At 46.4% G+C, this 15509-nt stretch overlaps 1 protein-coding gene across 1 annotated transcript; it reads left to right on the top strand.

Moving 5' to 3' along the window:
- The first annotated feature begins 2593 nt into the window (after nucleotides 1-2593).
- Nucleotides 2594-14901, top strand: PDZD9 (PDZ domain containing 9). The gene is made up of 4 exons (XM_045875126.3): nucleotides 2594-2760; nucleotides 4576-4755; nucleotides 8867-9056; nucleotides 14402-14901. The coding sequence occupies exons 1-4, from the start codon at nucleotides 2730-2732 to the stop codon at nucleotides 14796-14798; spliced, it is 798 nt and encodes a 265-aa protein (XP_045731082.1). The 5' UTR covers nucleotides 2594-2729; the 3' UTR covers nucleotides 14799-14901.
- Nucleotides 14902-15509: the final 608 nt, after the last annotated feature.

Raw genomic sequence — 15509 nt, 5'->3', positions numbered from 1 at the left:
GGATGCTAGCTACCCCAGGAATGGGGCATGACCTTGGGTGAGGCTGCTCTTCAGCCAAGGACAATTCCTTGAGAGGGCTGACAACTGAGATCTGTCAACCTCCCACCTTCCCAGTAGCTGGGGACTGGGTCCTTCAGTCTTCAGGGGGACCAGGAAGCCCAAGGCAACATTTGCCACAGTGCACCCACTGTGCTATGCAGATCCACCTGCTTCTTTTCAGTTCTGAGAGCGGGACCCTGGTGGGGATGTATTTCTGTGGGAATCTTTTAAGAGGAAGGTTAGCGGGACAAACTACAGCTCCCACCGTTGCTGTAGCTCATCTCGAGGCATAAGTGACACACGAAACCCTTCCCTCCTCTTCTGCCATCCTAGATTCTTCTCACCTTCTGCTAGCACCGCTGTGGGCTAGGTGGCATATATGGTGAGGTGGCTCAGACCTCCATCCCTAAGGAGTTCGAGCCACTGGTTGCTATGTATTTCTCAGGCTGTGGCTACTTTGTCCATTTACTGTCAAAATAAGGCAAAGGAGTACTAAGAGATATGGCAGGCAGATCATGTGAGTGCCAAACCATTCCATTTTACAATGGTGAAAAATTGAACAGCCTCAGTGTTTCCCTGTGCCTCAGGCTATGGGCACCCCTCCTCTACTGGGGATGGAACCCTCATTATTACCTGGACAGCAGGGTCATCCAGCTCCCAAATCCCATCTGAGCATCTACTCTTTGAGACCATCCCTGGCACTAGCTGCAGCAGGTTGGGTGTGTTCTCTAGGAAACACTGTTGAGTTGCGGGGAGTTTCCTGGGGAGTGCCCTTGGGACCCACACCTGTGAGGGGGAAAAAGGGGAAGCAGCACTTGGCAAAGGGAGAACTCAGGTGGCAGCAAAGCCACAGAAGGATCCCAGGGGACCCCACAGGAGCTCTGGAGCTGGGATTGCCCTCCAGAGTTGCTTGGGCTGGACTGAGGGAGCCAGGTTTTTACCTGACGGTGACCGGTCACTGGATGCTAGCTGACCTGGGAAGGTGTGATCTTGGGCAAGGAGCTCAGCCAGAAGCAGGGGTGGGGTAGAGGGGCAGGAAGAAAGCCTTCAGTCCTGAAGGGAGGTCTGGGAAGCACAGGACTGCAGCCATGACCATTTGTATCCCGCAGTTCCACCCATCGGTGTGATCCTGACACCTGCCCTAAAGAGCGTTTCTAGCCTGGGATGGAGGGAAGGCAGAGAGACCCCTTGCGTGCCAGGTGCTGATATGCTCCCCTCACCAAACCTCCGATGCTGACGTGCTTGAGCCCCACAAACTCTCACCACTCCCCCTACTCATAGGAACATGGAGGAAAAGGATGCATTTTAGGAAGGAATTAATTTGGTGTCTGGACAGACACCTTGCCAGACAGTTTGGAGGAGGAAATTGGTGATTGATCATGAGAAGCCACCTGCTGGAGACTTCTTGAGGTGGAGAGCGCCAAAATGGACGGCTCTGTTCATTTCCCTTTGTCTCAGTTTCTGCAAGACAGGATTTATTCAACGAAAATCTACCCTGGTTTATTATCTAGGTAGGGCCACAGAAATGGCCGACTAAACCAGAACCTGCCCAGGTTGACTGTGGACATCTCTGCACAGTGCCTGACACCTAATAAGTGCCTGATAACTATTTGTTGAAAGCATGGATGCAAGGTGCTTACCCTCTGAGTGTCATCAGAGTTGGGATGATAACAGGTCCTACCTCATCACATTGTTTTCTATTTCTTCTAGAATATATTTTTGCTAATTTATAGTTTCCTAAAATTGTCCACTTCATCTGCTTTTTTTTTTTTTAAGATTTTTTTTTAAAGATTTTTTTATTTATTTGCGAGAGAGAGAATGAGAGACAGAGAGCATGAGAGGGAGAAGGGTCAGAGGGAGAAGCAGACTCGGGACTCCAGGATCATGACCTGAGCCGAAGGCAGTCGCTTAACCAACTGAGCCACCCAGGCGCCCTCATCTGCTTTTTAAATCCGAGTTCCAAAAGGATAGGACCCTTGTTTGTCTTGCCTACTGTTGTGTCCCCAGCCTCAGTACAAACCACAGAGCGGGCTTCCAGTAAATATTTGTCCTATGAGTGAATGTGTGTGGGGGAGGAAAGATTATTTTGGAAAAAAGAAGGAAGAATTAATTCCTCTCCTAATTGTGACTCATTTTTTTTCGAGCCACCCTTGGCCTTTCCTCATTCAAAACATCCATGAAAACAGTGCAGTTCCAAAACAGTTGGGGCTGTTGATGCAACAATATTTAAAAATACCGTTACTGGGAGAGAAGCAAGGGGCTTCTGCGCTCTTCTACGGTCTTCGAGCCTCTGCAGACCGATTCATGTCTTTGCCACACCCTCCTCTGTGTTTGTTCCATCCTCCCCACTTCAGTTGTTTTCCAAGAATGGATGATGAACCCACTGTGAGCCAGGCATTGTGCTACCCCCCCGCCCGCACAGTTTTGTTTTTCTCCCCCCAAATTTCCACTCACACCACTTTCCGTGGTCCACGGAGGCCTTGCAACCGCCACGGTTGCCCAACTTCTGCCCCCTGGCGGCCATCCCGAGGAGCAGCGCCCGAGGTCTCCTCGCCGCCCGGGGGCCCGCCCCGTCGCCCGCCGTCGGCCCCGCAGTCGCCGGCTCCTCGCGGGTTCGAAACAGTTGGGAGTTGGACCCACTCCAGCTTCGGCTCTGGGAGGCCCTCTGAGCGGCCTGCCCTCCTGGGGCCATGAAGAAGGCCGTCCCAAAAAGCAAAAAAGGTAACTGGGGAGTGGGGAGAGGGCGACGCCCTGGGGACAAAGCCTTCATCACTTTGCCTCCCCTGTAAGATGAGAACGTCAGACTCTTGGTCTGGGAGGTAGCCTCTCCCCATCATTTGTTTACTAAACTATGCTTTACATACAATAAGAGCCCCCCATTGTTAGTGTATAGCTCTGAGGTTTGACAAACGATGACCCAGGTTTAACCACCACCATCAAGATGTGGAGAAATTCAACCCCCCCCCCCCCCCCGCCCCGGGGCTTTGCGCTGCCCCTTTGCCGCCCTCCCGCACTTGTGGGCCTGGCGCTCCCGATCTATGTTTTGTCCTTTCCATGGAGAAGGTGGAATCATCAGGGGTGGAGTCTTTTGAGTCTGCCTTCTGCTGTCTTCGGAGACTGGGCTGCATAGATTATTTTATCCTAAGCACATGTAATTTGCAAGCTGAGGTTGGGACTCAGAGCCTGCCTAAGATGCCACTTGCTGGGAACTGGAGGCTGAAGGAGGGATACGGCCTGCTCCAAATCGCTCCTATAATCCTGAACAATCTCCGAATGTGGTACCTTCTTTATACTGGGTTCCTTTATTTATTTTCTAGAGAGCATCTGTGGTTTGAGGGAAGGTGAGGCTGGAGATGAGCAAGAACACTTGCTTAGAAGAGGGAAGGGCCAGGAACCTGGCCAGCCGCCGCAGAGGGACTGGGGGAGCCCTTCCCTCAGCAGTTGGGGACTCCTGGGCCCTCAAAACACCACAGTCCCATGGATTTGGCAAAGGCTCATCAAGTAGCCTTTTGTCTCTTGTCCTTAAGGAAAAGTGTGCTGAAAACGAATGTCCCCAGAAGCTTCCTGTGGACTGAAAATGAGTCTTCTCAGAAGTTTCCTCTTGGGAGAATAACTTGTTCTAAATCACTCCACAGTCTGAAACTTTTCTTGTGAGAGTTAGTTCTGTAGTTCTGTATTTCGACACCCCTCCACCACCACCCATTGTCCCAGATTTTCCTGCCAAATGATCTTTTCCTGCTATCTCCACTGTCATTGCCAGGGCATGCTTGGGTGATTACGTAACACTTGGATTTCCCACTTCCACTCTGGACCCCACAATCCATGGTTTGGTTTTGTCTTAAGAAAAATGCAAATCTTACTGTGTCCTGTTCCGGTGGCTCCTCAGGTCTTGCAGTGAGCTAAGCCTGTGAAGCAGCCCAGGTGGGCTCTACCTTTGCTCCTCCCGCCTGCCCCCTCCTCTCCATTCTTTCCTGTCTCAGAACCTTGATCCGCTTTGCTCCCTCCCACCTTCCTTGGTCTAAATATTTCCTGTTGGTCTTTTTGACCTCAATCCAAATGTTACCTCCTATATGAAGCCTGAACCACCTTCCCCATGGGATACCTTGGCCTCCTGTCAGTCCCCCTCAGAGCTCTCTCTACTTTTCCTTCATAGCATGTGTTATCGTTTGTTATTCAACATACATTTACATGACCGATGGATATCCGTCTCTTCCACTAAGCTGGAAGATCCATGAGGGCAAGGAACTGTTATTTCCTAGCACACTGCCTGCCTCAGAAAAGATTTGTCAAGTGGATAGATGATAACTGACATTAATTAGGCACTCAGCAAGTGCCAGGCCCTGTGCAAAGCCCTTTACCTATCTAGTTTATACTCCTAACAAGCCTCTAAGCTTACTGTCCTCACTTTACTGAGAGGGAAACTGAGGAATAGAAAGGATAAGAAACTGTCCTGGGGGTCTGGCTTTAGGACCCCAATGGTACTACATGTTGCTGTCTAGGTGACAGACTGAAAAAATGTCTCCCTCTTTTTATTAGACAAACAAATCAACTTCAACGTCAAGTCATCTGTGCATAACTTGAGCAAAACTCAGCAGACCAAACTCACTGTGGGGAACCTGGGCCTAGGCCTGATCATCATCCAGAATGGGCCCTACCTCCAGATCACCCACCTCATCAGGAAGGGGGCTGCGGCCAGGGATGGAAAACTCAAGCCAGGTGAGTGTGGTCTCCCCATGCCTCCCTCCTGTCTGCCTCCGGGGAGACTCCAGTTAGCAGGTTTTAGCGTAACCATAATAATGATGATGACATTGCTTGAGAGCCGATTTCTGTGTGCCAGCCACTTGCTATCACTTTACCAACCCTCGCTGTTGTGCGTTTTTATTCGTTGAATTCTGATCATAAGTCTCCAGGTAGGAGCCGTTGTCATCCCCCTTTCACAGGGGACGAAACTGAGGCTCGGTGAGCTTGAGTTCCTTGCCCAGGTTCACCCCCACCTGGCACATGGGATACACACACAGGCACGGTGTCACTCCAGAGTTTATGGCTCTCAGTGGATAAACCCTTCTTCTTGCGTAGGCAGTATGAATCATCATTAACATTTAGATGCATGATCTCATTTCACCCTCCTGACAATCCCTGAGGTTGATTCTGCATTAAACGACCTTCCAGAGAAGGAATCAGATATTTAGCAACTTGCCTACCAAGGATCAGGGGCTTGAACCCTGTTAGACTTCCGAGCCCAAGGGCTTTATCAACACCGCCCTGCTTCTCTTGTCTTGGGGTGAATGAATTTTCCATCCAGTTCAAGACATGTTTTCCAGTGTCTGCTCCGGTTCTAAGGCTGTGCTTGGGAGCCAGGGAGACACGATGGACTGCAAGGGTGGTGAGAGGGAAGAGCCATCCGGTTTTATCCGGGCCTGAATTCCGGCCCAGGCTCTGTCACTTTGTAGCTCTGTGACCTTGGGCAGAGTCATCTGACCTTCCAGGTGTAGGTCCCCTCATCTCTGATTTGGGATAATACCACCTTCGTCAGAGGTAGCTAGGATTCGGAGAGGTCATGTTTATGAAAGTGCTTTGAAAACGACAGTTCAGTGGGAATACTGGCAATCATTTCTCTTAGGCTGTTCTTAGAGTTTCCAGACTTGGGTTTTCTTGTTTGTTTGTTTGTTGTTGTTTCTAATAAAAAATGATTGTGGTAGAGGAGCCCCAGTGGGTTAAGCCACCGGTTTGTAACTCTTGTTATCTATTAGAATCACCTGGGGAACTTATAAAACTGAGCTGCCTAGGCCCCATCCCCTCAAAGGTTCTGATTCAATTGATCTGGGGCCAGAGGTCGGGTAGTTCATGGTTTCAAAGCTCCTCAGGTGATTGATTCTAAGTGCAGCTCGGGTTAGAAGCAGTGGATTAAATAAAATAGATAAATGATGTCATTGTGAACGTTTCCCTCCCCTTAAAATCCAAAACATCTTCCCCAAATGTCACTACTTGGTGCTGTGGCACAGAGTGCCAGAAGGAGAGGTCTGGACCTTCCAGACCAGAAGAAAAAGTCCAGGACAGGTCGCGTGAGCTTTTCTGCATGTTCTTAGTTTCTCCGGGGTCAGGGGACAGCTGCTGGTTGTTGGAGTGCGACCGGAGTGTGCTTTTATGCACGGGAAGCAGGACCTCATGGTTAGTGGGCTCCCTGAGGTCAGAGGCAGTCTTGAATTCATTTTTTAAATCCAGGACTTACCTACAGTGCTCGTGCATTTGTTATGTCTGTGCTTAAAAAGTGAATAATAAATATTTGTCATAGCCATCGTGCAAGGAGTTTCTACATCTATGATCTCATTTAATCTTTGCACCACGCCTGGAAGGTGGGTAATGCAAGAAGCAGGTACTTCATCCTGAGTCTTTTCCTCTTGGAGGTTAGGCTTCAGCTGTCTTGGAATCAGGGAAATTGAGGGGCCCCTAGCTTCCCATGCACAGAGAGATGAACACACCCTTTGGGACTTCACTTCAAGATAAGAGGGTTGGGGAGAGGAAGGAACTAGGCCAATACACAGAGCTAAGTAGGTGGACAGGGCTGGGACTCCAGCCCATGGCCCCGAGAAAGCCCACACCTTTGACTAGAAATGGGATTTCAGTATCAGAGAGAGTCCAGAGTCCCAGATCTCTTCATGACAGGTCAGTCACTTCCCTTCAGGATCTTGGTTTGAGAGACCGGAATTCAGTGCTTTTGACAATGATTGAGAATTTCAGAGGTGACAGTCCCCCAAGCCTATTTCTTTGACCCCATTATCTCCCAGCCCCATTATTTCTTATCCACATGCTTCATATTTTTCTCTTCTGGTGTTTCAAAATAGGGTTTCATCTTGATTTCCTAGTTTAGTTTAGTGTTAAGTTTATTCTGGCTAAACTTTAAATTCCTTTTGGCCAGTGGTTCCTACAGCCCATTAAAACTGAAAAAAAATGTGTAATGAGGTTGGTATTCATAAATACCAGCTTGGTATTTCTTTATGAAGGGCGATGTTTATATCTATTGCTAGAGTAATCACATTCATACAATGACAGGTTTGGTTTACAGCCAGGATGGTCAGGGAATTAAGCTGTTTTCTGCCCTCTTGATAAAAAAAAAACAACACCCTTTAACAATGTAATTAAGCAGAATGCCAAGCCTTAGCTTTTAGCTATAAACGCTCCTTTTAACATAAGGCACGTAAGCTCATCCAGTGAGGGGTTTTTGTTGTTGGTTTATTTGTTTTTGTTTTTTGCCGTTGTAATTAACCTCCATATGATGAACAGCTATTTCAGACCGCACACCATAGCTGGGAAAAGCTTGTTTCATTTTGAAGTTAGCTGCAGATCCTTGGCTAGTTGTATTACTCTCAGCTACTTTTTAAGACCAAAGTAGGTTTTCTCCACCCTTCTAAGTATTCATTCTGTTTACTACTTTGAAACTTAAGTTTCTGATAGGATCTAGCACTATGTGAGTTTGTCCTTGGCATTCCCCGGAGGCTTCCCTTGAGATTTAGCAGAGTTCTCAACTATAGCATAGTGGGGTGTAGTAGCAGGGAAGGTACTTCATCCTGAGTCTTTTCTTCTTGGAGGTTAGGCTTCAGCTGTCTTGGAATGAGGGTAATTGAGGGGCCCCTAGCTTCCCATGCACAGAGAGATGAACACACCCTTTGGGACTTCACCGGAGTCCCTTCATCCAGTGTTAGCTATAAAATCTCCATTACCATTTGGTAGGCTGTTAGTTCTAGTAAGATCTGCTAAGACTTTATCCAATGTGAGCCCTTAAAAAGTAATTTCTTTGTATTCCTTCCTCTCTTGCTGTGTGTCTTTGTGGTAGTCAGGATTCTTCACTGCAAGCAATAGAAAACCGTTCTATTAAGGCACTGAACTTAGAACACTGAGTCTGACAGAATTGCCAGAAAGGCTGGAGAACCAGACTTGGAAAACGATGAGAGATCAGAGGGCCATGTAGAACTACCCCTGGCAGCCGGGTGCTCCTGTCACCCCTTTGCATCTCCTGCTCCGGGTTTAGTGACCCAGGTGGGTGTGCCCCATGGCTGGATCTCCTTTACACGTCCATGCACAAATGAGTAATTGGTCTTTGTAACATCCACTTTGGGGGCCCAGGGGCTTGCGGTCAAGATGTGGTTTTCTTCCCACTTGCTGGGGAATCAGAAGCTCCATGGTTGACCATCACGCTTCCCTCCCTGTCCAGCAGTGCCCTAAAGTAGGCAACCTAGCTGTCAAATCCCTTTAACCAACATACTCTGTATAGACATTGTAAGCTTAATTAAAGGATGCTAAATGTCCAGTGTTTTTCATGCAGAATTATTTGTTCAACTCATACTGTGCAAGGCAGAAAATTAAAATCAAAGTCTTGATGTTAATACCAGTGGAGGGCACTGGAAATTGCCAGGCAGGTACAAGAGAAACTAGGTCATTTATTCACTTAGTATAAGTGGTTTTTTCTTTAATAGTAATAGCTATTCATTTTACTTGAAACAAACACATTTTTAGAATCTTAAAGGATGGTTCAGATTATAAATGGTTTTTCTTCTGTCACACCAAGGACTAAAGAAATGCAGTAAAAACATGAAATAATATCTACCATTACACTGCTATTAAGAAACATCTTGCATGCATTCTCCATTATGCAAAGGACACTCACATCACTGAGATGACTGCTTTTATTAAATAAAGGCTGAAGCCTGGTTTGGGTTTGAAACGAACCAACAATATGAACCCTTAAAATGAAACACCTCAGTAGAGCCAGAAGTGGTATGAGCCCACTGACCCATTATCTTAATTTACTGATAATTTTTTCCCTCTTCAGGTGATGTTCTGATTAGTGTTGGCCATGCCAACGTGTTAGGATATACTCTTCGAGAATTTTTAAAACTTTTGCAGCAAATCACCATAGGAACAGTGCTACAAATCAAGATTTACCGAGATTTTATTGAGATACCCCAAGAATGGCAAGAAATCTCTGATTTAATCCCTGAGACCAAATTTCCAGTAACATAGTAAGTAGTTGATTTTAGGAAATCTTTTGTTATGCTAGTACCTTGGGGTCTGTGAAGCACTGGGTCTTGGTTTCATGGGAGAATGACCAGTTGGACCAGAGTGGGAGGGATTGGTGAAACAACCACAATAATTTAGTGGGTTCTAAATCCTTCTGGAAAAGTACAATCTACAGGACCTAATGTGAGGCAGATTGATGAAGGGCGAGAGCCTTGAACCTGGAGCTCTAACAAAGAGAACCATTCAATGGGAGCTCTGCCTGCAGATCTACCAGCCATGTGTCCCCTTGTCCAGAGTTAGCCTTAAACACGTGCGGTGAGTCCCATCCCTTCGTCTCCTGCACACTCGGCTTCTCTCTGCATCCTTTTCAACAAGTAAGCCTTAGGCCTCTGCCATCTTCCCAAACCCCACCTTGACTCTGCTGCCCTCTGCCTGCTCCCCTGCCACGGTCCTGTCCCTTTGACTCCAAACGGGTAGAAAGAGCTGTAGCAGATGTGGGCCATTTCCCCAGGAGATGATTTTCCAGGTGCTCTGCCTCCCACCTCTGTGTAGGCCTTGCTTTCTTCACCTGGCCAAGAGGCCTCTTGGCAGGGCCCCCCCGCAGCCCTCACGTTCCTGACTCCGGTAGACTCAAGTCTTCATTGTGCTTGGCTTCTGGGCAGCGTTCGACGCCCTACATCTGCCACCCTCACTCCTGTTGAAACATCATCTTCCCCAGGCTTCTGCCTTGGCGTTCCCCGGGCTCTTTGGCTTCCTTCTCTAGTCTCCTGGGCCATCTCTCACTGGTGCCTGTGGTTTCTATCACTCTCCAAACATGAGTGATTTTCAAATTGTATGATCTTCAGTCTCCCACTTGGTAGCTCCATTTGGGTGTATCACAAACCCCTCACAGTCCTTATGCCAAAAAATCAAAAGCCAGCTTACTGCTGATCTCCCAGTGGCCCTATTTTACTGGGGGAACACTTGCCTAGTTGAACAAGTCTGAAATTTAGGGGTCGTGCTAGATTTCTCCATCTCCCTTGTTTCCGCCCAAAATAATCATAGACTTGTCATTTTACCTTCTAACTGTCTCTCACATTTGTCCATTTCTCCCTGGCCACTACCATCACCCCAGTCAGAGCCACCGTTGTCTCTACCATCTACTCCTGTCCCCTATTCATTCTCTACACAGAACAACCCTTTTACAATGCAAATCTGACTTTGACATGTTCCTGTTTAAAATCTTTTCAGACCTTCTGTTCTCGGGACAAATGCCCAAACCCTTATATTGGTCTCTGCTACCCCATGTGGCTAGTGTCTGTATCCCACGGCAGCCTTACCTCATACTGCTCTCCCTTTCCCTCTCTAGTCCACTTTGGCTTTCAGCTTTTTTGCCTTGTTTCTCTTTGCCTCGGGGCCTCTGCACTTGCTCTTCTGTCTGCAACATGCTTAGGACCCCGTCATTACTCGTCCTTGAAGGCTTACAGCACAGACTTTTTCCAAGAGGACTTCCTAAATTAGAAAGCATTAAAAACACTGTCTGGTCCACCCATCATACGCTTTCAAAGCAATATGTGTGTGTATCTCCTTCACATTTCTCCTAATTTCAACGAAGTAATCTGTATCATCCATTGTTTACTCTGTTGCCTGGGAGAATGCAAACTGAAGGCAAGGACTAAGTCTCTGTTGTTATGCTAAATCTACCACAGGACTTTCCTGTGGTTTCCTTTATTCAGCGAATGAAAATTAAAATCCAGCTTCGAGGCTCAGGCAAATCACTTATCTCTGACGGTTTGGTTATCTGTAACCCAAGAGTACCAGAGACTCTCCTGCTGGTCACACCCGTGAGGAAGGTCTGTCGAGCATGAGAACATGTAGAACACGAGATCCTTTCCCTTCAACGACCAAGTTCAGTGCTCTGATGCAAGAGTGGTCCTTATTAATTCAACAGGATTTCCAAGCATGAGTTGCTACAGCTGTGTATTGGGATGGGCTCAAGGAAATCTGGCTGGGGACTTACTAAGGCCTAAAAGAGGGCCCACGTTGCATTGACATTACTTCAGATATTCCCACTTGTGGTCCAAGGGACTGACTGATATGGCCAACAGATGTGCTTTGCTAGTCTCCCACAGCACTTTATTTTATTTATTTATTTTTAAAGATTTTATTTATTTGACAGAGAGAGACACACTGAGAGAGGGAACACAAGCAGGGGGGAGTGGGAGAGGGAGAAGCAGGCTCCCGGCTGATCAGGGAGCCTGATGTGGGGCTCGATCCCCAGGACCCCGAGATCATGACCTGAGCTGAAGGCAGACGCCCAACGACTGAGCCACCCAGGCGCCCCTCCCACAGCATTTTAAAAAGCCAGAATAGGGCACCTGGGTGGCTCAGCTGGTTAAGCAGTCGATTGCCTTTGGCTCAGGTCATGATCGCGGAGTCTGGGATTGAGTCCCACCATCAGGGTCCCTGCTCAGCAAGGAGTCTGCTTCTCCCTCTGACCCTACCCCCTCTTGTGCTCTCTCTCTCAAATAAATAAATAAAAATAAATAAATAAATAAAATCTTAAAAAAAAAAAAAAAAAAAGGCCAGAATAGCAATGACGTGTAGAGAGAAAGGAAGATACCCAGGGGCTTTTCCAGGGGCCAGTACTCTTATTTCTTGACCCCAGCGTGTGTGGCTACCGAAGTGTTTATAACTTTTTTTTTTCATTAAACTGCCTGGTTTTTTTTTTTTTTCATTTTTCTGTATATTTCAAAATTTTTTAAATGAAAAATATTTGAATTAGTTGCCCAATTTACACATCTAAGATTTCATGGAAAGAATCTGCATCTCTGGTTTCTCCTGAAAAATCAGAAGATAGGCCTGCATCCCCACATGGTGACAGTGGGACTAGAGCTGGGTAGAGCTGTCTGTCCCCTTAGATCAGGCACGACAGGGGACAAGTTTTTTCCCCACTAACCAAACCAATCATGCTGTAGTTAAAAATCATTCACGGTAACATTGCTTACTATGCAGTGGACACTGCTTACCGAGCGTTATACCCCTAATCCTCAGGCCAGTGCTTTTTATTATCCTGATTACAGATAGGAAAAAGGAAGCCAGGAGAGGTGTCTGTAAACTTGCCAGAGGTCAGAGGGCGAAGTGTGACTAGGTCTGTCTCTAGAGCAGCGATGTTCAAAAAGAACTTACTGCGGTGGTGTAAATGTTCTCTATTTGTGCTGTCCCGTGTGGTAGCCACTATTAAGCACCTGGAATGTGAGGAATTGCAACTGAGGAATTTTAAGTTTTCGTCAAGTTTAATCAGTTAAAACTCAGCAGCCACACACAGCTGGTGGACCCTGTACTGGGGGGTGCGGCCTGGGTTCTTAATCATTTGTTTACAGAATGATTATGTTTCTAAGCATTTTAATTGTTCAGAGTTTGAGATTCAGGATATGAAAATCTAAGAATGGCAGACTGACCATTCAAAAACAAAGACGAGAGAAACAGAATAGCACAACTCAAATATGAGGCTAAAGCCCACGGACTTAGGAACAATAGCAAGCACTTTCTGAATCCCTTCCTTAGCTCAACAAAATGCTCGTATGTAAGGCACTTTGGGAATTTATATGGAAGGGGGCAGGGAAGGAGCACAAAAAGGAAGAAAAGGCTTCTTAGAAAGCTGGTATGACCTTTTTCAGGAGCAATGGCACTGTGTGCACACTGGAGAATATTCCATATAATACTCTGGGCAGGCCCAGTGGTACCAAAACTGTTGCCAACTCTCACCTCTGCTGGCTTGTGACTAAGAACCTGGCTCTACTACCTGTTCTTTAAAGTTACCTAATACCAAGTTACAAAGGATATTCTTTGCAGTCTGGAAAAAAAAATAACGTGGATTCCCGCCCCCCCCCCCCCCCCCCCCCATTCACGAGCTGTTCAGGAAGTCCTGGGCATGTCTGAAGGCAAAGTGTTCTAATCCTGAGATCTTTTGAATCTCTTAGCACAGCACTAAATCAAGGATGAAGGAAAGTCCACATTTTAATAAGACTAGTGGTTCTCAGTGAAAATGACTCAATTACTAATTATTTATTACCAGAAGAGAGAAACTTTAGGAAAACCTGTTCAAATTCTTGGAAACAAATAGAACAGTCAGAACTGCAAGAATATTAGTGATAACACAAGCAAGTCTGAAATGTTGGGAGAGGGGGCTGCTGGGGAAGAAAATGAATTCCTATTTCCCCATAGCAGGACGGATGTGCCAGAGGTCCACAATCACTAATACCAGGATGAGGGGGAGCAGGGAACAGCATTTGTTCGGGAGAGTAGCAGGTGCAGGAACGGCAGGCTTTAGAAAAGCTGAAGAGGCCAGCAGCTGCCAGCAGGCCAGCACTGCCCAAGTTTCAACAATCAAGAAAGCCAGTAGTTGGGGATATGAGGGTGATCGGGCTGGCCAGGCAGGTGTCCCTTTCCTCCCTCATCGCTCCCGAAGCTGCATGCTCAAAGCGGACAACTATCCTCTCTGGTCAAGGGTGTAGGAGTAGCTGCGCTCCTCTGCTGGAACCTCCAAACAAGCTCTCAAGAGAGCCAATAGTGGGGGCAAGTTACAAAAAAATCTTTAAAAGCATTTGGCCAGAAGCGTGCCTGGGTAGCTCAGTCGGTTAAGCGACTGCCTTTGGCTCAGGTCGTGATCCCAGGGTCCTGGAATCGAGCCCACATCGGGCTCCCTGCTCTGCAGGCAGCCTGCTTCTCCCTCTGCCTGCCGCTCCCCATTTGTGCTCTGTCAAATTAAAAAAAAAAAAATCATTTGGCCAGCAATGGAGAAGTAGAATACTGAATGAGACACATCTGGGCCTAGAAGGTATTGTATAAATCCATGTTTCTAAACCCAAAAGCGAGGCAAATGATAATGCTCAGGAGAAAAAAGACTCAAAGATTTCCTGATGACTAGTGTGCTGAAGATCTTAAGAGGCCCACTAGTTTTCAAATATGCTGGAAATCGGTAATACCCGGTTACTGCTGTTATTGCTGACCCCATGTGACCCATTAGAACAGAGCTCTGTGGAGGACATGGCCAGGCTGACCTGTCATTCTGGAGGGAAATTAACCTACACTTTAAGGCCTGCTAAGATTCTGGTCGGTAGCCTGGCTTAAGTCAGTACAAAGCAACGTGAAATAATTTAAGGCAGAATTCTATTTACACTTAGGAATGGAAACAAACGTAAAGGTACTTTTCAAGAGAAAAACATCAGCAACACACAAAGTGCCAAAGCTAAATCATATCCTCTCTTTTACGAACCAAAGCGGCTTATAAGACATCTTGTTAGGGGACAATGAATGTTCAGACAATTAAAAATCCATTTATTTCACTATTTTTTTTTCATTTCAGCCCAACAAAGAAAACTGAGCAGGCAAAAGGCGACCCTTTAGCAAGCAGTGATGACAACGAAGATGTAGTTTCAGATAAGAAACTTAAGTATTATAAATATCCAGGGTCCACTGGGCCTCAGTCTGCAACGAGACCAATGTCTATCTCTAGAGAGTGGCATGGATATAAAAAGAAGAACCGTACTATCAGTGTAGGGAAAGACATTAACTGTGACGTGATGATTCATAGAGACCACAAGAAGGAAGTGAGAGCCCCTTCTCCATACTGGACAATGGTGAAGCATGACAATGAGAGCTCGTCCTCCTCCACAGCCTCCTCCACCTCGGATGCATTTTGGCTGGAAGACTATGCCCAAGTTGAAAAGCGCAAGGGTCAACCTGTCTCAAAAGTTGCTTAGGCAGCAGTTTGCAAACTGGTGATCACATAAGCATCTATCCTGAAAACACCCAACTTTTGTGCATTGCTCTGTACAGGTTTGCTATACTTACAGGAATATGTGCAGACTTAAAAATTCTTTCCCAAGTGCATGGTAATGCCTTCAGAGACCTTCTTCCACATGTTATCTGAACACTTCCCTGGGGCCGGACAGGCCTCACCACCTTATTCTCAAAAAAGCAACATCAGTCACATCATTAACACACTCCCTTCTGACAAGAATGTCTCATCTTTTACAAAATGCAGTGGAGGAATCCAGGATCAGAATGTATGAACATAGAGAGAATTTCACTTTTTAAGGTAAGTACCACATTTTTATTTACTTAGTTTCTCTTGTTTTGCAAATTTCAGATGCCCTACTTAAAATAAATAAGAGGCATATTTTTCTGGCTGATTGTTCACGTGTAACATTTTTTCCCCCTTTTCAGCCCTAAGAAACAGAACAGAAAACAGACGAGGGTGAGGGAGATGAGGAAAAAGACAAAACTGTCATACAGTGAAGATAAATCTGACATAAAATGAGGCAGTGGGAATACAGGATATGACTAATAGGGAATTTAAATTTTTCAGAAATAACTCTATTGCAAGAAAGACAGAAAAGGGGGTAAAACCCAGACTATTGAATTATTCTGACTCAAAAGGACAGATTTTTAAACTGGTTTTATCTTTAAAA

Source organism: Mirounga angustirostris, unplaced genomic scaffold (assembly GCF_029215605.1).
Source record: "Mirounga angustirostris isolate CCGP_5_RB_7025 unplaced genomic scaffold, mMirAng1.0.hap1 SCAF_5, whole genome shotgun sequence".
Lineage (NCBI taxonomy): Eukaryota > Metazoa > Chordata > Mammalia > Carnivora > Phocidae > Mirounga > Mirounga angustirostris.
This window is presented reverse-complemented; position numbering and strand designations above follow the sequence as displayed.